The sequence below is a fragment of the Miniopterus schreibersii genome (assembly GCF_964146895.1).
Source record: "Miniopterus schreibersii genome assembly, chromosome: 2".
Classification (NCBI taxonomy): Eukaryota; Metazoa; Chordata; class Mammalia; order Chiroptera; family Miniopteridae; genus Miniopterus; species Miniopterus schreibersii.
The window spans coordinates 122,179,465-122,207,302 of NC_138102.1; the positions used below are offsets into that span (position 1 = coordinate 122,179,465).

At 37.4% G+C, this 27,838-nt stretch overlaps 1 protein-coding gene across 4 annotated transcripts in view; it reads right to left on the bottom strand.

Moving 5' to 3' along the window:
- The window catches only part of NAV3 (neuron navigator 3), a 314,982-nt gene that overhangs the window by 229,260 nt on the left and 57,884 nt on the right, over nt 1–27,838 (bottom strand). For all 4 annotated transcript variants that reach the window (XM_081125420.1, XM_081125419.1, XM_081125418.1 and 1 more), the window contains exons 2-3: nt 6,721–6,838; nt 6,035–6,087 (exon numbers count right to left, since the gene is read on the bottom strand). In XM_081125420.1, the coding sequence (XP_080981546.1) occupies nt 6,035–6,087; nt 6,721–6,838 (171 nt within the window). The remainder of the gene's footprint in view (nt 1–6,034; nt 6,088–6,720; nt 6,839–27,838) is intronic.

Here is a 27,838-nt window from a genome sequence, read left to right on the forward strand (position 1 = left end):
ACTGACTTTATAATTATTCAAAGTGTGTGTATACATTTTTGGGGGACACCTTATATTTTCGGAAATATCTTTCTCACCTTACTATAAATGTAGTTTTAAAAAGCTACAAAGACTGAAAATCCAAACATTTCTTTAGGATAGGCTACTGAGCAGAAACCATGGTCTTTTGTGTTTTGTTAACTCAGTCTAGCAAGTCAGGGTTCCAATGGACTTTAGAGTTCTAATTCCCTCATTGCAGAAACAGGCAGAGAGACTTTGAGCATTTACTGAATTCTTTTTCCTGGGTCACAGAGTCAGAGTTAGAATTCCAGCGACCATTGTCTTTTCAACATGACACATTTCCTCTCAATGTCCCCATGATGTTTCAATTGCTTCATTTGAACTTCAAACTACTGGTATACACAGTAACTCTGAGAGACAAACTCAGTTTTAAAAATCACCAGCATGATATTCTAATAACTTCAATATACATTTCCTAATACTAGTAGTTTACAATTATTCTTCCAAAGTTTGAACCTATATGAAAAGAAGGAAACTGTTATAGAAAGTAGAGATTTTAATTTAGTGTTTTGTTAGGGATCGGAGTTATATTTGTAGTGAAGCATTTGTCTTCATTAAGCTATCTTTTTCTAGCCATTCCAAGAGATGAGCAGCTTCAAAAATGGCAGGGGATCATGGGAAAGGACTATCTTAGCAACCTTCCACTCCTCTGAGTCAGAGTCTACAGTCCTGCAGTGTGCCATTTATAAGATTTTATTAAAGCTTTAAGAGCATTCCAATATTCGATCTCTTCCCTATTTGGTTGGAAAGCTCATCTTCTTATCCTACCTAAATAGGTCTTTTAAGTGAGCCGCAATTACAAGTGACTGGAAGAATTAAAACTTTAAAGGGCAGAGTGCTGATAAAAGTACAGGATATCAGGAATAGTTCCACTGTCCAAATAACTGTAAACAACAGAAATGGAATGAAGATGCCTGTGAAATCCATACAGTAATTATTCTGGAAGTCACAACCCTGCCTTCATGGAATCACATAAATTAAGAGAAGACTGAAACCTAATTTTCCATCTTCTAGGAATAAAAAAGAAGAATTCCAAAAATTCTCTTATCAGCAAGTTTTCAATAATGCGATGTGACAGAAAACAAGGTTGAGGTTGTGGTGGAAAACAATTGAGCTACTGGGTGAGGTCAAGAGGGGAAGCAGCAAAGAGGAAGGACAAGCTGTGACCACACTGGCTCGATCCTTAGCCGAGACACATAATTGAATTCTTGGTGGGCAAATATTTCACATAATCGAGTTTCCATATCCCGCCATGCTCTTGTGAAGGTCCTAAAATATAATGGCCTACTTTAAAATAAAGAAACAAATCTGTTTTCAAAACAACTTTTCCCCTACGTGTCTTACATTTTTGTCTAAGAACCTTGCACTTGTGCCTGTGCATTTCAAATGAATGTTGGGCATTTTTTTCCTGCTATTTTTAATCTGCTGGGCATTCTGGACATTCCTGGTATTTATAGTTTACTAATTTATTTCCTGATGTAATCTCACCAAATCCTGATACCACCCACCTAGAAATTATTTAACAGGTGCTGTCCGTACTAGTAACTTCATCTTTGGATGAGGTTAAATATAGTGTTGAATAAGCTCCTACAAACTAAGTTTTGTTTTTCAGGATGAGTTTAGTCTCGGGCTTATTAAGGAATGGTAGCCATGGCTGTAAAACCCTGAATAAACATGAATCACAACCTCTCAATAGTGTCAGCATGTTGCTAAAAGGATAAGCTCATATTTTTCTTAAATATGTACTCTTTGGTCCACGTTACTTGAAAGAATTATTTTTTGCATCTTCTTTATCTATTATTAGATATTATAATTGAATTTTCTTTATATTATAACATAACCATTAGAGAACCACATGGAAACAAGCACACCCGTGTTATCTAATACCTGAAGGCGTCATATTGATTTGAATTCCTTCCATTTCTATGTAATCCCTGTAAAACACCCATATCTTCATGCAATCATATCTCATTATGACATGGCACAGAGAAAATTCGTATCACCATTCCTTCCAGCATTAAATCTTGCACACAGGCTTCCAATTTCCTCCTCTGCCATTTGCTGCAGAATTTCGCATCGTTGCTCGTCTCCCTTTCCCCCTGGACCCTCCTCTCTCCTTCCTCCTTCCTCCTGCTCTGCTGGCTCCCCCTCGCAAAAGCTCCCCTCACCCTGCCTTCCTCTCAAACTATATGTTGGTTTGTTTGTAATTTATTCTTCCATTCAATAGGAAACCTTTAGAAAGATTATTCAAGACTCAATGGATATCTGCACCCCTTACTCCTTGGAAGATGTTTCCATGAAGGCCATCAATGCCTGTCTAAGGACCAGAACGAGCTTCCTCACCCCGGTACACCAAGTCAGCAATGGAGCACTTCACAGCATCTGCCACATATGCTTACGTTACCTTGCCCTGTCCCACTCAGTCCAAATCTATAGCTTAAGCTCCCATAGCTGCCCTCGGGATTACCAGCCCACACCTGCTGACCCCCTCTCCCTCCACCATGGGCTCCGGCTCTCACCACTCTTTCCCTTCCTGCCTCCTGCACACACGTTCATCACAAACACACTGATATCCCCCAATGTGAGAACCTCAGCTTTCTTTCCATCTGACTTTCCACAGACCTGTGAGGTCTCACCGTTGTCCACAGCTTCAACCATGACCTCTACATTTGGTATATTCTAACCAATACCTTACTTCTGACCTTCAGAAACACATGCCTAATAGCCTGAAGTCACTGCCTGCTTGACGGATATGTAAAACTCTATTTGTCAAAATAGGTATCTGTCATCTTTTCCACTCTACCTTTTAGCTTTTTTCTCCCTCTCTATTAATCATCTTGTTTAATGGTAACCACTTACTCATTCAGGTGAAGAAATCAGGGACCATTTTATAGTCCCTATACTCTTCTGCCTCCTGTATGCTCCCTACTGGAGATCGAACCTGCAACCCGGGCATGTGCCCTGACTGGGAATCAAACTAGGGAGTTTTTGATGCATGGGATGGCACTCAACCAACTGAGCCACACTGGCCAGGGCTCCCTACACTCTTCATCTCTCACATACAACTTGAGAACAATACGCATTCTACAGTTCCCAGGAAGCATCTAGGGTGACCTCTCTGATATTCACATCTGATCCTGCCATAGCTCAGCTTTAAGTCCTCCAAAGGCTCCACAACCTTTGGAATAACAAAGAATAACATACAAACTCCTTGCTTTGGTCCTGCCTGATGAGGCTTCCATCATCCCCTGCAAACACCTTTCACTGTGTTCAAAACACAACGGTCTTCTATCTGTTTCTGGAACAAACCAAGCTCATTCCTTCACAGTCCTTTTGTTCTTGCCTACGCAACACTGTGGTTATTGTTTATTTAAATATTTGCTCCTGTGATCGTCAAGAGTCCCTATACCTGGTACCATAGGTGCTCAGTTAATATTAGCTAAGTATGAGCTGTCTGGCTGGTACAGGAATCCATCAATAATATATTATAGATTCATACTACCAGAGAACTTCTATTCTTGAAGGCTTAAAATAATCCAATGAAACTTATCAAGCCTGAAATTTAAATAAAGACAATCTGTGACTAAAAATAGTAGTGGACCTAATTTTACCTTACCTGTATTATTAAACACAAACAGTAGCCAAAGGCCATAAAAGATCAGATATGAAAAAGATGTAGTCAAAGTAGTTCTATGAGCAAGAACAGCACTCCCCGCTCCTGACAGTGCCTCTCGGCTGTTATATAATAAATAAGAAACATCCTGTTTGGAATAGATAGATGAAATTCATAAGTCTAGTCATGCTATAATAATTCTCTTTTCTCTACTTTCTTGTTTCTGTTAAAATCTAGAATTTTAATTCACTAATAACATAGTGCCAATGCTGATTAAGAACAGAGGCAAAAATAATTCATACCAAAAAAGTTTCATTTAAATCATGCGTATTCTTCTGAATCAACATGTTGAGGACATGCCAATTTTATTCAAAGTTCAACCACATCAGAAAAAATTAGAATCCAAGTCATTCTTACTCAACATCCAATGTGATTACAACTAATACTTTTTGGCTAGAAAGGCTACCTTCCATAGCATTTACATTTCTCAGGCTTGGATTTTTCTGGTTTTTTAAAATTTGTTTTTAATCAGAAGCAGAAATATCAACATGACATGCATACTAGATGTTACATGACATTTGGGGGCTAATAAGGAGCAGGAAATAATAAAAAATTAATAGAGTCTGATACTTATGAGGATATTTTTATAGATTTGTAGACTCTTTGGTACAGATATTTCAAGAATAGTATCTAAAGGCTGCATCTCTACCCAGTTATAAGCTTTGGAGGTTTTTTCCTCCTGTCATAAAGTATTAGCTTGGTTGTTCATCAGATTCCTGTAATTAGGATCAAACTGGAATGAAGGCAGAGAAGATAAGAGTTTTAGTATACAACACCTCCTTATGGTTGAAATAATGAAAGCAAAACCAACATCACTGGCCTTACTTAAGAAACACAACATATGATATTCAGGAACTATGGAGATTTTTAGTATTAAGGCCCTAAAAATCTTCTCACAGGTGTTAATTCAGGAATTTGCTCTTTATATATAAAGTTTGTAGCAATACTATTCTGCATTTCCATATCATTTTAGGTAGTAAAAAATGTTCATAATTATATGTCACTATCATATCCTCATTGATGATCATTTTATAGATGAGAAAACTAAGGCTCAGAGAGGTTATATGTCTTTCCCAATATCACACGTTGTAGCAGGGCATGAAGGTATTATAAATGCTTTCAGTAAAATGTCAGAAAACAACTATAATTAATTTCCATAAATTCATGTTTGTTCCCAGAGTAATTAAATCAGGAAATTTTCTTAAAACTTAAGTATTTTATAATCTTTCTTAACAGTGATTTTTTTCCACAACAACTACACAGAGTTTATGACATTGTGACAAATCCTTAGAGTGTTCATTACACACTCACACACACACACACAAACACACACACACTCATACAACTAATGTGATAGTTAATGACTTTAAAAATAAATTCATTTTATTATTTTGGATTTTAATTTTCTCACATTAGGTAAAGCAGGTCAGCAGGTCAAAAAAGTTCAAATTTTTTTTTTCATTTTCCAGTCTCTGACAATTAAGAACTCATAAAGTTTATATAAAATGTCTATTCTGTGCTAAAAAGAGTTTTGGAGGAAACCTCATATTGTGGATTTTGGCTAACATTCTTGATTATATCTCTGATGAAAGTTCAGGTAAGGCAGTCTGTGATACAAGTTGTCCTATAACACTAAGTTGTGGCTATTTCATTAAGAATGGGGTTTTTATTTCAGTTGCTTATCAACCTATTATTTTATTATAAAACTTTAAGTTTTGCCCGTTGGTAAAGATAAGAGAAGACTGAGAGAGAGGCAGACCTCCAGATTGATGACTTTCTGGAAAAGGTTATGAATCATATGTCCCAGTTAGTCACTGCTCAGCAAATGTCCAGAAGAGTGCCTTTGAAGCTATTTCCAAAAGTGTTGAAGAATCCATGTGTTTACATTGGACTTTGTTACGAACAAAGAAAATACTATTCGTATATTTTAAAAATGCACGTGGTGTGCTCTGTTCTTCAAGCCAGTTGTCCAGACAAAAGGGCTCCATTTAAAATTGGAAATGGGTTTTATTACCACCAAGACCAGTGTTAAATTAAATTGTTCAGCCATCAAAACAAAAAGGACATGAGGATGTGATAAAACACCTGGGGAAATGCTCCTCAGGAGTCATACATATTCAACTTTTTGATGTTATCACATGTTTATAAATTGCACCCCAAAAATACATATCATAGAATGTGATCAAATGGCCCCTTAAAAAAGAAGGAACACATGCAAAAGAATTTTCTAGTCCAATTACAAATGCAGCTAAATCTAGAAGTGAAGATAAGCAGTCTATTTAGAATAAACATAATTCTTACCATCTGAGATTGACTCCTAGGACATCCATTGATATCTTCAACTTTTTCATTTGCTAAAGCCAAGAAATAAAATAAAAGAGAGAGAAAAAGAACGATACTTAGGCAATGAAGTGAAACACAAAAGACTAAGAAAAAAAAGGGGGGGAAAACCACAAAACACCAAGCAAAATGCTGCTGCTATATTCACTCTATCTCCCAAGCCGTGTACAAGGGGACACACTTGTTAGCAGCCACCAATTCCATATGCACAAATCAGGCAAATTAAAAAAAAAAAAAAAAGTGAGTGAGAAGGAAGTTGCTGCTAATTCTTTAGCCTGTGCCAAATGACTGCTGACATGAAACCTTTCACAATTGTCCCCGCTGGGTCAGGATACAGTTTCAAGGAATCTCCGAGTGCGTAAGTTGCTCCAGCTAATGAAATGCACACATGGGAGACATATGGTTTAATGAAGCATTCAGTTCTGACAATTCAGTGGATGTAAGACACAGTTCTAACCATTTAAAAGTATGGCCAAGCTGCCTTTTCCAAACCTTCTCACAAAAACATTTTTTATTAAATCTTGGGAGAGCTACATTAATCTCAGAGACACATGGACCAAGTTTGTATGCATTGGACTTAAATTGTATTTTACCAAAAGGAGTGGGAGCAGGGACGTTCACAGTTTCTCTCAGAGGGCAGATCTTACCAATGATCTGGATGATCTCGGCTAGCAGCACTCCGTCTGCAATGTCTTGTTGTAAATCCTTGATCAGCCGCTTGTGGCCGGATTTTGCCAGGTAGTGGTTGGCCCAGTCAGTGTAAATCTGTTGAACAGAGGGAGGGAAGAAGTGAGATGGGCTGAGGGAAAAGAGCTAATAAAAATGCTGAAGACAAATGCTGGATTCAAAGGGAAGCTCTTCTGAATCACATTCCAGTTTACAAAGTCATAGCTCGAAAGGAAATAGTTGTAAAATTTTTTTAAACAGCTCTTTCCTCCACTTATCTCCTGTTTCAAAGGGAGATGATTCACTCTCTTTCAAAACCAGGGGCTAGTCACTTGTGACACAGCAAAACTCCCTTCCCGCAGGACTCCTGTTTGCAGATCATTTGGGGATTTCACTCTCCTTCCCCTGGATCTGTCATATTGTAAATAATCTGTCTAGCTCTGTAAAAGGAAGCCACCTGGACTGATTTCTACAGAAACCTTACTATAAAAATTTGTGTTTCTCTGAGAAGACTTTATTAGATTTGTCACATGTGATACTGTATGTGACAATATTTTGGCATCATTTTAGGGAGTAATTGCAAATGTCTAAGATATTTTATGTAGACTGTCATCTCCCATTTCAGCCTCTTGAAATGTGTTTATATAAGCGAATAGAAAAAGCAAATGAATCTATTACATAGAAATTACAATACAGAATTAAGGATGTTAGAGTAAAGGTGACTCCAGTAACAGATTATGATATAAGGAAAAGCTGGAACTGTTCAAAACTTTCACAAAAATAAAATGTTACCAATTTTTCAAATGTAATGGCGCACCTACTAATGTAATGTAATCTAACAGAAAGGAAATAAATAAGTGTTCAGACTTTTCAGTTTCATGGGTGGATCACATAAACATATCAGTAAGTTTATTGCAAGGCAGACTATGATATGTAATGTGACAGAAGAACACAAAATTTGAAATGAGAATTGAGGAGGGGAATTAAATAAGAAGTATGCACATAAAAATGTGTTACAGAAGCACTTTAATTAGAACTGGGAACACAATGGAATCTGAACATAAGAAGTGAAGAGAAGGGCCTTCCCACAGAGGGTACAAGATATAGACTGGAAGAGAGGGGAAAAAATCAAGGACATAGTTGTTAAATCTATAATTAAAACAGGATTCTGAAAATAGGACAAATTAGGCTGAAAAGGTAAGCTGTATCTTAAATCATAAGCACTGAATGCCAAGCAAAGTGTAAAAACCACTCTTTTATATCTCACTAAACCAATACACATTTTTTATAAAAATAAAATAAATCAGCCCTGGCCAGTGTGGCTCAGTTGGTTGAGCGCCATCCCTTGCACCAAAAGGTCACCAGTTGGATTCCAGGTCAGGGCACATCCCTGGGTTGTGGGCTTGATCCCCAGTAGGGATTGTGCAGGAGGCAGCCAATAGATGTTTCTCTTTCACATCAATGTTTCTCTCTCTCTCTCCCCCCTCCCTTCTTCTCTCCCTAAAATCAATAAAAACATACAAAAAATAACTAAATCAGAAGTGAAAGTCTCCCTACAACTTGCAAACCACCCACTTTTGAATAATTTGATATGAAGAGCTCTAGAAGTGTTTTCTGGGACTTTACACTGGACCACATGACACCACATTACACACACACTAGGATTTTAAACCAAAGCTGGCTCAGATTTTATATATCATTCTGAATTTATCAACTTTTTATGTAACAATATTTTAATAAAACTTCTAAAACCATTTCCCATATATTTATCTCACTATCTTTGATGTTCAGTTACAGATAATATCAATTCCCCTGTTGAAGGATATTTAATTTGTCTAGATATGTTTCCATTACATCTAAATTTGTAAGACACATCCTCATATACATGTCTTTGCACACTCATATGCTAGTATTTTTATAGGACCAAAGCGTAAAAGTGGGGCTACTAAATATATTTTTAATGGATCCTAGGTACAAATATTCAAAAATACAACATAGAAGAAAGAGTACTTCTTAATTTTACAAAATATAAAGTTGCATTTTAATGCATATGTAGTAGTGATTAAGTTTCCTGAAAGACATAAATAATTGGAAGCACCCAGTTGCATAAGAAAAATAAATGGTAGCAAATTACATCTCCTTTCTTCATGTTCATGATCTTTAGGTTGAAGATATTAAAGTGTGAGAAAAATAACTCGTACAATTGTCCCCTGAATTAGAAAGCAAGCACCTGACTTCTAGATGGATATTCTTTTACTTGATGATCATCTTCCTCAATTAAGGTTTTATTCTTCATGTATTATTGTAAAATTTTATTTTTATAAGGATTTATACTCTTGAGAATCTAAAACATTGAGCACATCCCCCTCATCTACACACCAATCAAAAGACAGCATTAAATGTTTGGCCTCCTAGTAGAAATTTCAGGTTGACCCAGTCTTTTTGGTCTTTTAATAGTACTTTTTTTATTGAATTTATTGGGGTGACACTGGTTAATAAAGTTATATAGGTTTCAGGTGTACAATTCTCTAATACATCATCTGAACACTGTATTGTGTGTTCACTACCCCAAGTCAAATCTCCTTCCATCAGCATTTGTCCCCCATAAGCCCTCTTCTACTCCCTCCCCCCTCCTTGCCCCCTGGCAATCACCATGCTGGGGCAGGTTGAGCCCGTCTTGATTTGTGCCTATATCACAGGCAGTGAGATAAGGACCAGTTGATTGACTCCAAAGATGAAGAAAGTGGATTCTGGAGTCAGGAGGGCCTCGCTTTGAGCGTTTACGGCCACTGGGACCTCAGATTCCTCATTTGCAGAGTAAAAATACTGCTACTTACATTATAGGATTGTGTCAGGGCTAACACAGCACTTGTGAAGTACCTGTCACAGAATTAGCCCTGAAAAAAATGTCTATTATCATTATTACTATGGCATCTGGTATTTGCTATGATGGCTTTCCAACAAATATTTGTTTAAGTTATCATTTGGCAGAGGTTAAAAATTAGAGAGCACTGGCAGTAGAAGAATGAAGAAATTGTTCTCTCTTCTGACATTACTCACACCTCTGACTCCCCCTGACTTCTGTTTCACTGGGGCCACAGATCTGTCCACCATCCAAACCCAGAGGAATGGAACTGATTTTAAGGCTGTCATGTTCTCATTCTGACCTGCAATGCCTCCACCGAGACATCATCTCCATAAAACTCCATATTGCATGGATTTTGTTTTATGAAGGCATTAAATTATGGAAAAATACTTATTTAAATATACGCAGAATGGAATATATTAAAAACAAAACCAAGAATATTTGCATTTTTCAAATGCATGTCAACAGTGCCTTAGCCCCTATCCAAATCCCCCCTGGGACTTAGGTGAGAAACTAATGGGAAGTCAGCAGGTAAGCTTCAAGGGAGCAGGTAAGCCAACTTTGAACACCCACAAGGTGTTCTCTGCAGTGATGACAATCTAGTCTCTCTTGCCTATCAGGTGGCATTCTAGCTACTTAATTCTTTGTCCAAATCATCACTCCCCACACTCCTCCGAAGACTCTTCAGCATCCATCTGAAGCGATATGTGCTACGCGCTGTCCCTTCATGCCACTCCAAATGTCCTGAACACTTCGGTTCCTGAGTCAGCGTTTCCTCCTCCAACCTGAAGTGTTACAATCATCCTGGGAAATTTCATCATCAGTGTGGACAAGCCATCAACTACTCTGCCAGAAATTAAATATACAGTAAAGAACCACCTATCCTGTCTTAAATGCACAGTGGCTAGTAATGATCTTTTCTTCTACAGAGAATATGGCAGTTTGTAAATTTTTGAGAAAGAATCTGGATATTATAATTATATAGCAAAATTTTGGTTCTAATTTAAATCTTATTTCACTTAACGTCAATTGCATTTCCATTGTTGCCAGCAGCATGAAAAATAAAAGGGTCTATATAGCATTATTTCTCCAAGATGTACTGTCTACGAATAACAGTGCTGAGGGTGAGACACTGTTTTAAACATGTTAAATGGTTTAACTCATTCAATCAAAGCACCATAAGAGGAAGATAATTATTCCATTTTAGAGATGAGAATTTTGAAGCAGAGAGGTGAAGTCTTTTCCCCAGGTCACAACAGCTGCATAGAACCCAGATGTTCTGGCTCAGAATCTGCACTCTGAGCCCCCACAAAAGGAAATGTTTCATTTATGAGCCTTCCCTAACCCCAGCCTCCTGCAGTTATTTCCATTGCATCTGATGTCCATTTCAAAATATGGGGAAAATCCTTTATTTGACTGCTATAACATCTGGCATCTATAGAGTGCTCTTTGGGGAATCCATTCTAACAGCTTGCAAAATTCTAATAATGCAGGTGACAACATGAGCTAAATTCTGCATATTAAACTGTACCAAGAAAGTATTTTAGGAAAAACAGTTAAAAGAACTTTTTGTTCTCACAATTTTCTATAGGTTATAAAAAGGCAAACTTCAGATTCTTTTACCTTCTTTTTATCTCAGTTTGATAATTGATGTTAATAGATACAGCAAATAAATGTAAGGTAAATCTTAGCAACCATTCTGCAGAGACCAAATAATATGGCAGAAAGTATGTGTAAGAAAATAAGTTAATAAAACACAAACTTAAGAGAGAATAAAAGTGTATAAGTCTTAGCATTTCAAAGTTTATAAGCTTCTGACCTGAGTTTTTCCACTCACATACCAATAATTAGCAGTGAAGAACTGACTGATAGAAACATTTAGTGTAAACCAGCAGTTCTCAAAGTCCGGTTCCTGGACCAACAGCATCTGAGCCATCTGGGAACTTGTTAGAAATGCAAATGATCAGTCCTCACCCCAGATCTTCTGACTCAAAAACTCTAGAGGTAGAGCCAGGAATCTGAGTTTTAACAAGCCCTCCCTCTAGTCTAGGTGTTTCTGATGTATGTTAACATATAAGAACTGCTGGCATAGACCAATACTGTTCACAAATAAAAATGGTTTTATTTCTAACACTTTAAACTGTATTTTAAAGTGGAGAGAATGCTATTTCAGTGTAAGAGAAAGGTAACAAAAGAACTGTGGCTTATATAGTATTTACCCTTAACTCTTAAACTTCTCTTGCTACCAAGAAAAACACACTGAGGCCCAGACAATACTGATTGTAAATGTTATTTGCTTACTACTGATTTTGAGAGAGAGAGACTGAGAGAAAATGAGATCTCAGTTTGTTGTTTCACTCATCAATACATTCCTTGGTTGATTCTTGTATGTGTCCTTGGCCAGGGATCAAACCCACAACCTTGGTGTATGGGCTCCAACCAACTGAGCTATCCACCTGGCCCCTGTTCTGATGTTTTCAATCTTTTAAATTATTAGTGATTTAATAAGTCGCCAAAGTTAAGCGTTTCTTTCAAAGTTTGTTCAAGACAGAAAATCATTTATTTATTTAGAAAGAGGTGAGCAAGAGGTGGTTTACATTTACTTAGACTAAAAGCACAGAACTTGGAAGCTGAGAGAAAACATAAGTCCTGCTGTGCTAAAAAACAGCAGTGAAAAGTAATGGAAATAGAAGTGCAGCACCCCAGGGCGACTAAAACATCCATCTAGCCATGGACAGGCGGCAGGAGTAAAGATTCTGGGGGGGAAAGAGACTTTGCAAAATATTTGTTTCCTTGCAATATTTCTTTCCTTTTAATTACATGAGCTCTAGGCAAACACAACAGTATTTGGAAGATTTTGTTGATCCCCACTAGAGCACATCCTATTTTCATAAATATTTGAAATTTTTGAAGCTATCATAAATTGTAATAAAACACACACACACCACACACCTATGTATATACATGGCACATGGTCAGATTGCTAAGGACACTTTGATGATCCAATATATATTCCAATCAGACAATTACTTATCGGCTCCCTGCAGGTGGCTCCTCTCCAGTGACGTGCTATAGCTCCAAACCACCACGGGTAGGGGCTAGAGCCACATAACTCCAAGATCAGCAGCCAAATCCGCTTGCTTCTGTGCAGCTTTGTTACACTGCAAAGTAAAACTGCTCACCTAAGTCTCTTGACCACTATAAGAAAACCATGGCTTTAGAAGTCACCATATTAACAGCCACCTTAAAAATCTCCAAATTTCATCCTGAAATCCTTTCATTTTACATGTACCCCAAATGCTGGATTGCTAAGGATTCCATTTGAAACCCTTATAAATTCCTGCACATTAAGTAAAACAGAAAATAAAAATAAAAATGGGGAAAAAAATTCAGGCTGCTCACTGTATGACTTCATATTGTATTTATGTGCAAATACAAAGTGGCAAATAAAAATCAGATTCTAAATTGGCCAATTTTTCAAATTCAAGCCTCCAAACCAAATTTTACAGTCTGTTTCCTTATAAACCTATTCCTGTGCTTGAAGTTCCTCAAGAGGTGTGTGAAACATGGTCTAAAACATTCATCCAACATGGAGCACTCAGGAAATAAAACTTCTCACTGAGCAGGGCAGTTGATCTCAGTTGATGTAGTTCTCCAATTCCCAAACCCCCTAAAAAAAAAATTAATTTTTTGAAGGGTTTCAGAAGTGGAGACTGAAGTCAGAAAATCTGGGCTCCTTTCCCAGTCCCACCACTTACTACGAGATCTGAGTTTCCTCCTGTCTAATGCAGAGATTGTAGCCTCATCTGCCCTGTCTATCTCACAGGATTATTGTGAGGATTAACTGTAATAAAAAACATTTGAAAAGCAAGATGTCTTATACAGAATAAGGCATCATTATTGTAATCAATGAAACATGCTACCCACAAATTACATTAATGTATTTGGCCAAAACAAACATGCAATATTAACTATTGGACATGTGTACTGAGATCAACTACTTTTGGGTTTTTTTTTTACTTGCATTAATGAGACACAGAAACTAACTTATTTCAGTAAAATATCCTGAGTCCCATTCTCCATTGCACACTCAGGGAAGCTGGAAGTGCCTATCTAGGCAGAACATGGAAGCCACATAACGAAAATGGCAGAACTTTCATCAGTATGAGTTATTGAGTGACTGTCTAAACCAGAGCATCCCAACTCTGCACCTGACTACGGGGAAATGCCTTGGACTGTGTGTGAAAGAAAGAAACAGCTACTGTGCTGAGCCCCTGAAATCTAGGAGTCTGTGACAGGCTGGTGTTGATTTCCATTATAGAGACACTCTTTTTGCAGTCACAGACTCTGAGCAACTCCTGCGTGTCCAGGAATTCAATTACAAGTCCAACAGAGGGCTGACGTCCATTCCCAATATTCCTGTTTCCTTTCCAGAGACCACTGCCCTGTACCCACAATCCTTACCGAGGACTCTCTCTTCATTCCTGAAAATCTTTTCATTAAGTCCTTTAATATACATTTTTAAATACTGATTATGAGCTCTTCATCACTAGAAATTCTCTTCCTTCTGAAGGTCAGAGCTTGGACTCTCAGAGGTTCCAGATAATTTGTTACTACTGGTCCTGGGGTTGGGGTTGGGGTTGTAGACATAGGTTGGTCAAATTTCCATAGCTGGGATCCTTGGAACTTGGAATATAATTTTTGAATATTTTTCATTAAAAATGATAAAAACATGATAAATATTAAATATAATATCTTAATTTTGTTCTACAGTTTACAAATGGGTCACCTCATTGGTTCCTTTTCAGTTGAATAGAGCAGGTGTTATAATCATAGTCCTACTCTATAGACTCAGAGAAGAGGTAATATGGATTTAGGCGCACTGTTCAAGAAAACTAATACGGCAATGGGGGTTCCCAATTTCAGTACAACACATTCTTAAATTTTTGAAAGATAGTCAATGTCTGAATCCATCAAGTGCATCTTTTCTAGTTTAGCTGTGACACGTGTGTGTGTCAAAAATTAAATTTTATGGCTTATAAAGTATGTAAAAGCATAAGCAATGGTTTTTAAAATTCAGAATTCACTATCATAATCCAGATGGTAGAATTTTTGAGTAATAGAAAATGTATTTGTTATTTCTCAAATTGGTTTTAGGCTTGCCATACACCCTTGTGACCTTCCTTTACTCTTTTTTATGTGCCAAGAAATGGACATTTAAAATATTAATTATAGTGTTTAAAGAAAATAAAAATCAGAAGTAATATAAATACCTAACAGGGAACTTATTATTAAATGTAGTATATTCATCATATGAACTATTAAGTACCATGAAAAATATAAATTATGACAATTATGCAGCAAAATGAAAACTATGATGCAAAAAGAATATAAAACAATCTTGAGATGTGCATATAAAAAGATATTCGAAGCAAATTCAGGGTACAACAGTAGCCGTAATGAGAGTGACTAGGTTTATAGAAATTTTTTCTATATAAATATTTTCTGTAATATATGTTATATATTTAAAATTTATTTCAAGGCATTATATAACAGGTATTTTAAGAAAATTATAGAGAACACTTAAAAACACTTTTTGGTCTAGGGGGAAAAGAAAGATGCTATGAGACTTTGGATTCTAATCAATAATATCATCACTTATTGTTTATCAACTCAATAGAGAGATTCACAGGGAAGAGAGATTTGGACCATACTTATGTTGAAGGACCCATGTCAAGAGAACAAGAGAAGCTGGACAAAGGCAGGGCTAAAAGCGGGACATGGTCTGAAAGGGGAAAACACTTTGGAATGGTCTGTTCAGGCTTTAAAAGTGAGGCCAACACTTTTGCAGGACAATAGAGGTGGGCTGGCGGACACATGGGAATTACAAAAGTCAGAATAAATATAGATGAGGAATTTTCCCAGAAGTAGAAAAATGGAGGTAGGTGACTAACTAAAAGATTAAGAGATCAGAAAAGAACCAGGATGTTTACAGGAGCTCAGTGACCAGAACAGCAAGTAGGAGATGGAAGACAAAGCACTAGTTCACAGCTCAGAGATTTTAAAACACAGAGGCAGGGAACTATCCCAGGGCAGCTATTATGGCATCTGTAGGGAGAGCAGGTAATTTGGAACTAATGGCCAAATTAAGGAATGTCTTCAGGACTGGCACAGGCCACAGCTCCCATTAAGCTAGCGATTTTCAACTGGTGTGCCGCGGCACACTGGCGTGGACAAGAATTTTTAAAACATACAATGCTTAACTATTTAGTCAGAGGCACTGGCCTTTTTTCCCTTAGACTGTCAAATAAAAAAATGACAAGTCAACACAACGATAGCCATCCGGTATGAATGAGTCAAAATTATACCTATTTTTTTGTCAGATGGACAAAAAATATACTATATATTTTTAGTGGGCTGCTGAATTTACTAATTTGCTTATGTGTGCCAGGAGATGAAAAAGATGAAAAATGCTGCTTTGAGCGAATGACCAGAAGTTGTTACACTCCGAGTTCACTGACACGAAGATTCAGAGGTGGAGCTGTGAGCTAATGAACATAGTTCCCACTAACGTATTTACTGCCTTGTGCCGGGCTCTTTATAGGTATTATTTCATCTACCCTCCAAAGGACCCGATGAAGGGGTGGGCATTGTTGTGTTCACTTTACACAGAAGACAACTGAGGATCAGATCAGTTTACCAATTCACTCAACGTCAATAAAGAGCAGGGCACAGAGCCAGGTCTGCAATCACTTCTCTCTGCCTTCGATACCTACACATTTTCAACGAGACCATACCGTCTTCTCTGTTGGTATAAACAATAAAAAGAGTCACGATTTTAATCTTCAAGCTGTCTGCCCTTGTATTACCTTTACACATACCCATAAAATAACTGCTTTCTTTAAGAACATGTCACTTTAACCCTATGTGTCCCAGTAGATTTTTCATTTGTGAACACCAAGGGAAAGGGATTTAGCTATGAGAAAACATTTTTAGACAATCTTGCTCAAGTCAGCTCCAAGCTGCAGCTGTTAACAGCATTGTTTTGTGGCTCTGATATATTGGCGTTAATAACAATCACAAGTTTTTGGTTATCCCAGGCTAAGTGTCCAATGTATGGCTCATTCAAGGGTACAGGATTGTAAAGAACATTGGTGCCACGTGGCTACAATTCCCTAACACTTTTAAAAATAATAAAAATAAAATATTGACCTTCATTTCTAGGACTCCATTAACTTTTTTGCAGTTGGCATGGGCTTAGGAGAAGAACATTGATTAACCTCTAAAATTCCAAATTAAAATTTGAATAAAAATTAACATTTATAGAAATCCATGTCTTAAAGACACATGTCCCCAGTACTAACCTAGTAAGGTTTACAAAAACAAAAAATAATTCTCATCTTTTCTCGAACTAGCCTAAGTTTAAGCCTTTCAAAGTGTGGTAAACATGTCACATTCCTCTAGCCTTAAATTTCAGCTTGTTCACTGGCAGCTGAGCCCTGGGAACGGGTCCTGTCCATCTTCTTATAATGAAATAATTAGAAACTCACTTTTCTAACCAAGATTCCCTACCCAGAAATATCTAAAGACTTATCTTTTTTTTTTTTTTCCTGACCACTATGCAGGCAGATAATCCCTAAGAACCTGAACTTAAGGTCATTAACAAGGCAAAACAGTAATTAATGTCACCTTATTCTCTGATAATTTTCTTTTTCCCAAAGCAAGAAGCATTTCAACTATAATTTTTAAAATCTATACCTTACTTTTTCTGACAAACATGGCTGGTTAACATTTGGACTTATGCTTACAAGTCAAGAGGAAAGAGGTGGAAAATACTTGGCTACATGAGCTAGAAGATATTTGAGTCCTGGTACATAAAAGTAAGTTCAAATATGAGTACTTGTCTTTCAGACAGTTCTAAGTTTCACCATATATATTTCTATAAAACTTTAATTTTCCACAATTTCAAATTAATTGCATTTCCAGAAAAACACAATGAAGCATTTCTTTGTTCTATAAAATTAAAAGTAAAAAGGTCAGTTAGGACTTAATTCATTTTACAGTTTTGGGGCTCTTAATCGTGTGCTTCTTAAATTTATTTTTTTCCATTTTCACGTCCAGTATTAGACCATTCTTAAAACAAAGTCTTTTTTTTTTTTTTCAGACAAATGTGATAAAGTTGGATAAAGTTGAGCTGGATAAAGTAACTGAGAAAATTAAGTACTTATTAAGTTTCTTATTAAGAAAATAAGATGTAGTATGATAATCTTTATTCAAATATTAATTGCGAGGTTTGGGGTGTTAATTATATATACTTGAGTAATAGTAATAATAACATTAAAATGTACTGAGCTCTTACCATGTGCTAGGCACTGTGCTATGTTCTACAGAGGTACAATTAATACAACTCCCAAAATAATAATATTAAAAAAGTGTTATTATTACTCTTTTTTCACATTAAGGAAACTAAGATTTAGAGATATTAAGAGATTTGCCAAAGGTCACACAGGTAGTAAAGTAGCTAAGCCTGAACTAGTAACTATGCTTAACAAACTGAGCTCTAATTCTATGCTCTATGGCAAATGCATATGATGAATATTGCTTACAGTCGTGGCAAGTTCTAAACCTGCCATATTTACAGTGCCATTTCCAAAATTGCAAAATAAGTGACTATTCAGCACTCTATTGAAATCATGGCCTGTTCCCTTCAAATCCCAATCACAAAGCCCCAACAGTGACAGGAGGCCACCAGAGTATCCAGGTCAATTAGGTTTTCATAAAGGTGAATGGACAGTGGCCCTCTGAGAGCCAGAATCCTGTTGACCTGATTGAATATAAAGCGAGGAGAGTATAAACTGCCACTAAGAACAGTGCGTATACAGATTGTCTCGATGAAAACACGTCTATTCTCATAAGAAAACAGATGTTTGCTAAATTAATATGACTTATTTTGCCTTGAAAGAGATGGGGTTGCTAGGTAACACATATTTTAATTTAAGAAACAAGCTAAATTACTGATTTTGGAATATTTTTCTTAATTATGTATTTTGGTAAAACGGGGTTCAAAAGGAAGGCACAAAGCGACGAGTTATTTGACATGATAGACTCCTTGCTACTCCCATTTCCACTTACTTACACAGAGTTGCAATAGTGCTCCATGAGCGTTTGTAGAAGGTAAGCTGGACCCCAACAGTTGAAGTCTAATAACACTCATGTGGGCTTTCTCATAAGTAAGTTCTAAATACGTTAATTCACATATGTTTATTTGGTATGACCAGTGCTTCAATTCATGTGGATGCCTGGTCAAGGTTTAGCTTGAATCTAAAGAAATCTTTGACCACACTTTGACCCTTGCCTCACACTAATCCATGATCAATAGCCTGCTCTCCATACCTCCATTTCTTTTTGCCCATAGACCCCATGTATTTGTTCTGTTTATTGTCTTTCTGTGATATTCATACTCACTTCAAACCTAAGTTTCTCTCCCTTGTTAAATCACTAAAGATTCCAATTCTTCCTCTTTCTTGTCTTTGAAAATATTCTCTTATAGTTCCTTCAAACCAGTGCGCTGGTTCTTTCTTTACCCTTCCTTGAATGAATCACCTAGTCAGTTGCATATATTTCCTGGGGTAGTTGTGACAATGGTCACAATTGTCCTCTCTTCCCATAATGATACAGAATGTATTTGTCTGGCCTTCCCTATGGGACCTGAGCAAGCATGACACACGCAGACCTGGGAAAAGCAGTGTATAGTGGGGCCTGCCTGCTCCTGTTGAGCTCTGGGCTTCCACGTGAACAAGCCTGGCCAGTGTTCTAGAGGAGGCCAGACCGTGTGGTGAGACGGCCCAGCCATCTCAGCTGTATCAGACGAGGCCACCATACACCAGCTCGCTGAGAGGCATGCTACCCTCAGAAACATCCTATAGCTGACCGTGAACATGAATGAGCCCATAAAGCAGAAATGAACTGCCTTGATGAGCCCAGGCCAAACGCTCAACTCACAAAGCTGTGAACTAAATGGAGTTTTGGGTTGTTTTTGTAGAGAAAGCTACTTGATACATTTTTAAATAACTTAAAATAGGTAGGGATGTGCTAATAAATCAGTAGCTAACAGCCCTAGACTAGCTGGCATAAAAGGTGCCCATCATATAGAATGTAACCATACTCAGCCAAATGGTTTCTGCTTATGGATCACAGGCTAACAGAATGGGGATGCAATAAGCAAGCTTATACAGTTCCTCAAAGAAAATAGCCTTGACCATGAAAACTTGTTTAAAGGAAAGGTCACAAAGTGATGTTTCATGAATTTCAATTAGGAAGAGCTCTAATAATGCGATCAACGGACTCCCTAGGGTCCAGAGAGAAACATCACAATTAACCTTTCCATACAAAAGGACAGATGCCAGAATATTTATCTTTGGATATAAATTTCAGTGCTAAGGCTTGATTTTTGATTGGCTCAATGTGGACTTTATATAATTTGATAGTCATCCTACTAGAAAACAATGCTGCTAATATTGTGCAAGTGAGTGAAAGTTTTTCTAAATGTCATTCCATTTCCTAAATGCTATTCCCACTTTTAAGAATAGAAACTATCGCCCAGCCGGGAGTGGCTCAGTGGTTGAGCATTGACCTAGGATCCAGGCGATTGGGGTTCGATTCCTGGTCAGGGCACATGCCCGGGTTGCGGGCTCGATCAATGACTCTCTCATCGTTGATGTTTCTGTCTCTCTCTCTCCCTCTCCTTTCCTCTCTCTGAAATCAATAAAGATATATTAAAAAAAAAAAAAAAAAAGAATAGAAACTTAGAAACTATCAATCCAAAGGATCTACTGGGCTACTGTCTTTGGATGTAAAAAGTCATTGTATCAGTCAGAGTCCAGTCAGGAAAAGAGAAAACACTCTAGGTGTTTCCCATTTTAAAAAGTGTTTATTCACTTGGAAGTACAATGTCCTTCCATCAACGAGTCGTTCACTTACCCATTCATTTACCCAACCATTGATTTAAAGGATGGAACAGCCATGAAGGCAAACAAGGAAAGTTTAACCCAGGTTTTCGCAAGAGCAGGAAGCCACCATTCCACTATCACCTCTACTGCAAGAGGGAAAGGGGTGTGGTATTGCTGTTCTAGAAGCTGGGCTGAAGAGATGGGAGCTAGAACTGGCAGGATCTGAGACCACAGAGGAGGCACGCCCCTGCATAAAATGCCCACCCACGCCCCCAAAGCATTCATACATTGAAACACTTTTTAATACAACAGAGATATTAGGTAGATTTTGTGCTTCAGGCTTTTGTTACATTGTACACTAAAACTGTAGAAAGCCTGCCTTTCCCTGCTTAAACTAATGCCTAACAGCCTTGGCTCCGTTTCTAATATAATCTCTCCGCCACCTGTCCCTCTTTGAGCAGGATTAATCGCTCCTTCCTTGCTGCTGTGCCTTTTAGTTGAAGGAGCTGGACTCCCACAAAATGCAGCCCTAAAGGGGCTTTGGTCTCTCCCTTCAGAACAGTCTCTGAATGTATCTTTCTCTCTTCCCTTAATAACATATTGAACCAGGTGTACCTATTTTCTAACAACTTTCAAACAATCAATAGTCATTTAGTTTCAGCATTTAAAAAAAATTGGTGTAATGTACATCTCATGTAACTCCAGCCCAGCTTCAGGGCATGGCATTCACTGTTCCCTTTGCGTACAATGTCCTTCCATCAACCAGTCGTTCACTTACCCATTCATTTATTCGCTTCACCATCCCATTCACGCCTCTGCTCAAACATCACCATCTCAGAGAGGCCTTCCTTAATTCCTTGATAAGATACCCTCTCCTCATTGCAGTTCTATCACTGTCTAACTCCATAAATTGCCTTATTTTCTTCAAGTGCTTATCAGCACCGGATACACTATGGATTTGTCTCCACCCCCCACTGGCAGGTAAGCTTCCTGTCAACCAGCGCTTGGTCTTGCTCATGGCTATGTATCCCCAGTGGCTTCGACAAGGCCTAGCCCATAAGAAAAGCCCAATAAGTATTGATGGGGTAAAAATGAATGAATGAGGAATGAATAAGTGAACATAGCCAATTTACAACTTCCTTATCTTTACACCTCTACAAAAGATAACAGTGTAGTTCATTTCATTCTTTCCCTGAGATAAAGTGATTATCTTCAAAGATCACAGAACATGAACCCTCCTGATCCTGAAAAAATGTTGCAGATATAAAATGGCGAAAAGTACATTAAAAGATGGGAGGGATACACTATCCAGTTGTATTACTGGATTCTGGCTGGAAGACCTTTCCTTTCTTTTAACATGAAGTGACCCAGTGGGAAATCCCTGGCTTGCGTTTCTGTTTTTGTCAAACATTCAACAGTAACTGATAATCTCTGCATCTGTTATTTATTTGACAAATCTCCAGAGGGCCATACAAAGGGAAATTTCAGAGAAGCCCTAAACAAATTGCACAGCCTTATGCAATGCCAGAAAGAGTGTTTCACCACTATATAAACGCTAGGTTTAATCTAATCATTCACACAAATGGCTACTACTGATGCATTCTTCTGCACAGAATATATGTAATGTGAAGGTATGGGATGTGTCCACAATTGTATTTAAAAATAAAAATTGATTACATATTGAAATTAAGCCACTTGACTCTGGGAGGAGACAAAAGTCAAGGAAGATTTGCAGCTGGTCAGGAAGTAAATCCAGGGTGGAGAAGTTTTTGCAGAGCTCAGGAAGAGAGGGGGATTGTAAGGCATGAAGGATGACATTGAGATTCTACGAGGGAGTTTTCGAGATTTGGACAGCTGGAATAAAATGATGGAACATAACTCCTATGGATATTTTACATAACCAAACTGTATGTTCTTCAGAAATTAATGAGCTGCATTTGGCTTGGATTTTTGAAAGCAAGCTAAACGATTATTTTGTAAATAATATGTATGCTGCAACTGCAGGCATTAGGCAAAAAATGAAAATATCAGCTCATAAAACTAAGAAAAAGCGCCTATGTATTTTTTAACCCAGTAACAAGTTTTAGTTTATTATTTCGAGTTTAAGATGCCTGTTTTCCGAATGAGAACATAGCTGAAAATTGATCTTTACAAGCTATTCAACATTCACTGAAGTCCACAACAGACTAGGCGATACCCGTGATTGTCACTCCACGGTCACGCAGTGGGGAGAAAAGCAAGGCGCACAGGGCACTCACAAACCCTTTAAGAGAATCACTCCATGCCTGTGGCCATAATTTATTTTAATGGAATTCCCAAAACAGGAAGGTGCCCTTCAAGTGTGATTTTTAGATGAAAGCACAATCATTTATCTTACAATTTCATGACACATAAACATCTGCTGGAAAACACGGACAGCACCCTTCACTATGATATCAAAGTAACTGCTAAACTCGGAGGCCAGCTGAAGTGCAAGCACATCAATCACCTGCGTATCTTCACAAACAGCTTATACCTTCCCAACGACGGATGGGCTGGCCGCTCGATGAGTGAGCAGTCGACTGAAGCTCTTGATAGGAAATCAAAGGCTCGATCTCTTTACATGCCAATGCGACTAATAGGTATTAGCCTGCAGAAGAGATCAGATGATTCTCTCTTGAAGTAGTTTAAAAAGTTGGCGTAGATACAAATTGTAAAAATTATGGGAAGCATTAACCAGCTAAACATCTGCTGAAATTTTCATTCAATTAAAAGCAGAGCATCATAAAACCTCAGGTTGGCTTCCTTAAAATGTCATGGCTCAGAGGAGAAGGGGGACTCCTGCTCTGGATATGATTAAGACTCAAAAAGAGTTTAAATAAAAAATACAAAATACAAAAACCCTCAACATTCAATGAATCTATATTATACACTAAGTGCAGTGCAAATAAAAACTGCATGAGAAATTCAAGATCCGCATCAGACTGAAAAATGGTCTGTTCAATAGATGGAAAGAAGAGGAGGCACGTAACTGAAGAATCATACTTTAAAAAAAATCCTTTGTGAAATAGTATGAAGCACAGCATAAGCTATGAATTGTGTGAACATTTTAATTAGTTATATTCTAAGTAAAGAACTTAAGACAAGTGTAAAGGGGTAAAAACACTCAAGCCCTATTTTGTTTCCAGCCTCTTTTTAAAAAATATATGTTTTTTATTGATTGCAGGAAACGAGAAAGTTGGGGCGGGGGCGGGGAGAGAGAAACATCGATCAGTTGCCTCCTGCACACACCCTAACTGGGGATCGAACTCACAACCTGGGTGTGTGCCTTGACTGGGAATAGAACTGGTGACCCTCTGATTCACACAAGATGATGCTCAACCACTTGAGCCACACTGGCCAGGGTGCTCCCAGCCCCTTAACTGAGAATACATGGTACAGAAATCATTCACACATATATTCCCTGAACTCAGAGTCCAGTCTTCGGAACTACAACCTCTCTAAGTCACATTATCCTAACTGAAGAAATCAATAAAACAGTTAATACAATACATATAAAACTATTAGAATGATGCCTAGTACATGGTTAAATACCAAATATATGTTACCTATCATCATCATCATAACCTTCATTCTTCTTATTAAAACATTAGTCTTATAGTGCTTTATTAAATGAAGTAAATGTTACAGGAACTGTTTAGACTGTTCTCCCCATACACCAATCACCACTGTGAATTTACTATTGGATATACACGTGGACTTTCCTTTTGCTTCCCATTTTAGTCTAGTTAAGTGGTTCTCCTCTGGGTATAAGAATTGCTGCATACACGATATATGAATTAAAAAGTATATATGTATATATGACACATAATCATAAATAACATGTTTTGGGGTCAGTTCAGCTATTTAAGTTTTTTTTTCTTCACTGTTTTTTTCATATCATAAATGGACTTTAGAAGTTACTTTAACAAGAGAGTGACTCAGACATAACTAGTAACCTAGAAATGGAAAACATTAGCATCACTGAAATAATTGAAGATTAAAGAAAATACAGTAAAAAAATTATCCAGACACTTTAAACATAACTAACATCTTCAAGTATACATTGCATATTTACCAAAGTTCTGAAAAATGTATGTTTTAAGAACTACAGAAATAATCATATAATAATAATACACTTTTAAGAAATAGAAATTAATCAATTTTTCTAAATTGGGCAAAATGTGTATTTGCAAATCACCAATGTGATGCTCTTTTATGGAAAAATTCTAGCGTGAATTACTGAACAATTGATTCGTAAGGAGATTCAAATTAAAAGATGTTTCTATCCATCAGTTTTTGTTTTCTAGGAACAAGTCAATTCAAACCAACATGATAACATTGTAATGGAGTTACTAGGCATTCCTTGGCTTGTAGACTCATCACTCCGTTCTCTGCCTCCATGGAAACATGGTGTTTTCCCTGTATGTCTGTATCCAAATTTCCCTCTTCTCATAAGGGCACCAGTCATTAGATTAGAGAAATCAATAAAGATACATTTTTTTAAAAAATTAGAGAAGCACTGCTGGAGTGACACGTGTTTTTGTACAAAGAAGGAATAATCATTTGTCAGGCTATTATGGAAAACATCCAGGATAGGATGCAATTCTTTACATCTAAATTGATAACAACCCAAATATCCTATTATCTGTCCTTATTAGATGACCTTTTAACAGAAATGCAGACACAAGAATGAGGTTAAAAATATTTAACAATTCTGGCATGATGGAGCGACAGTTTAATAAAAAAATTCTGGTGGCAGGTTCATGCTCTCACTAGTCAACAAATTGGATACATTTTAGGAAAATGCCAGATTCTAATCCCTTTTCCTCAAGGGAATTCTAAAGCGTACAAAGGCTAGGACATATAACCTGTTTATGATGTTTATTTTCCCATGACATCTTGAGGCACCTAATCACTTTTCTCATCCAGACGGCTCTTTGCTTTCTTCCCAGATGCATTCCTCCTTCATTATTCTACAGCTAATGTTTAGTTGAAATGACAATACTGCCCTATGAATTCTCATTCCTTCATCAATTCAGAATCTGTTTACTACACCCAAACTATTTGCTAGGTATTGTACTGCAGGCTGGTAAGAGTATAAAAATAGGGCCGTTCACTTCCATCTCAAATACAGATGGTTTTGGGGTTTCCAACTCTGCTCTTCTGTTGGTTGTCTCTACTGATTAGCATCTATACAACCTCAGTATCTAGCCCTCTCACTGTCTGCATTTTATCATATTCCTTCCTTCCACACCTCAGCTTTTAAGCAAAATGTCTTTGGAGGCACATCACCAGCTTCTTTGTGTGCACATTTTCTCTCTGAGCTCTACAGGAACCTCCTGAACATAGATGGCAAGGCATAGGCTGGATGTTTCCAGCATAAGGCTCCTGCAGAGGTCACTGGGACGGGGTGCCAGGGCGTCCATACCACCCATTTCACGTGCAGAGGGAGTGTTGTTACAGCAGCTTCCCAGATATGAGGACTGAAGGCTTCTTGTGGCCAGCCACGAGCAAATCGCTGAAGTTCAGAGCAAACGTAAACTTAGACACAGACAAGAAAGAGTTTTTAGATTATGGTAACTTTAGCAATCTGTTAAACATAATACCTCCAATTTCCTCTCTAACTGAACTCCCTATGGGACATAGTTGAAGAATGCCTTCACAGTAAGATAGTGCTATTCTGAAAAGAAGTTTAAAATAAAAACAGTAGGAACACTGTAAAGATGTCTCAAGAATGACAACAGCAAGACATTTAAATGATTGCTTAAATATTTTGATATATCTTAGTCCCTAAAGCTATCTATCCCGCCAGGGGAAATGTATAATAAACTCATTTTTATACATTCACTTATGTGTGTTTAAAGTAAACTGTGATGGCTTTAAATATGTACACTGTAACTGTAGACTCTGATGCCAGTCCAATTGTTTCAATAGAATTTGTGATACAGATTAAAGAGATTATTCCATGGTATATAAAGCATTCATGAAAAAGTATTTGTACAAAAAAGCTGTAAATTCCCCATTTCCACTGAGTCATATTCTATGATGGGTGATACATTCAAAAGGCAGCTAAAGTTCATGTCAGAAGCTGATTTTAAAAGGCATAAGTGTGTTGTATCCACTAACGTTCCAGTAAAGAACTAGTTCTATTAAAAGAGAGCTAACAAACAGGCTGCCTTTCCTCCAGGCCTTCGAGCACCAGCACGCAGAGCCCCAGTCTCCTCACAGCGTTACTTCTCCAGACTGAGCTTCTGTCACCACTTGTGCTCCTTCCTCCTGTCAGCATTCACTGTGGTCACCTTTGACCAGGACGGAATGGAGCCACCATCTGGACAGGAGCAGGACCCTCTAAACTGAACTGATGCTTTAGCAAGATCAAGGAAGAATATCCCTGAAAAATTATCAACTATATTTATTCAGATTCATTTACTGATTTTTATTTTCTTTTTTAAAATACATGTCATCTTTAATGATCAAATTGTTTTTAAAATCCTATAACTACGAATGTAAATGTAATATAACAATAGCCACATTTTGAGCACTGGCTACGCATTAGGACCTATATTATCTAGTATATAATTTATTTTTAATTCTCACCTACGGATATTTTTTCCATTGCTTTTCAGAGAGAGTGGAAGGGGAAGACAGAGAGAGGGAGAGGAAGAGAGGGAGAGAGAAACACTAATGTGAGAGAGATACACCGACTGATTGCCTCCCGTATGCACCCTGACCAGGGCAGGGGATCAAGCGTGCAACTGAGATATGTGCCCTTGGCCAGAATCGAACCCAGGACCCTTCAGTCCATGGGCCAACACTCTAACCACTGAGCAAACTGGCTAGGGCTTATCTGGTATATAATTTAATCCTCATAACAAAACTGTAAGGTGAATAATATTATCCTCATTTTACAGATAAAGAAACTGTGGCTGCAAGAAATTAAGAAGCTTAAGCAGGGTCAAAAAATAAATGAAAAGGTCATGATTTGAAACCAGTCTGCCTATTTCCACGTCTATGTTGTTTTCACTGAACTATAGAACTTATGGTTTGTTTTTACTTTCAAATTCTTTAAACTATTCAATCTATTTTCATAGGCAAGGATAAAGCACTGCTATTATACAGAAGAAGCAATCTGATCTATAAATTATGCGAAGGAGAAAAATCTCTTAGAATGATATGTAGAACATTTCTCTGAAATACTGTGATTAGTGAAGCAGTGGAAAAATCCATCCATTAATCAATGTCTTTTAACTATATCTAACCCAG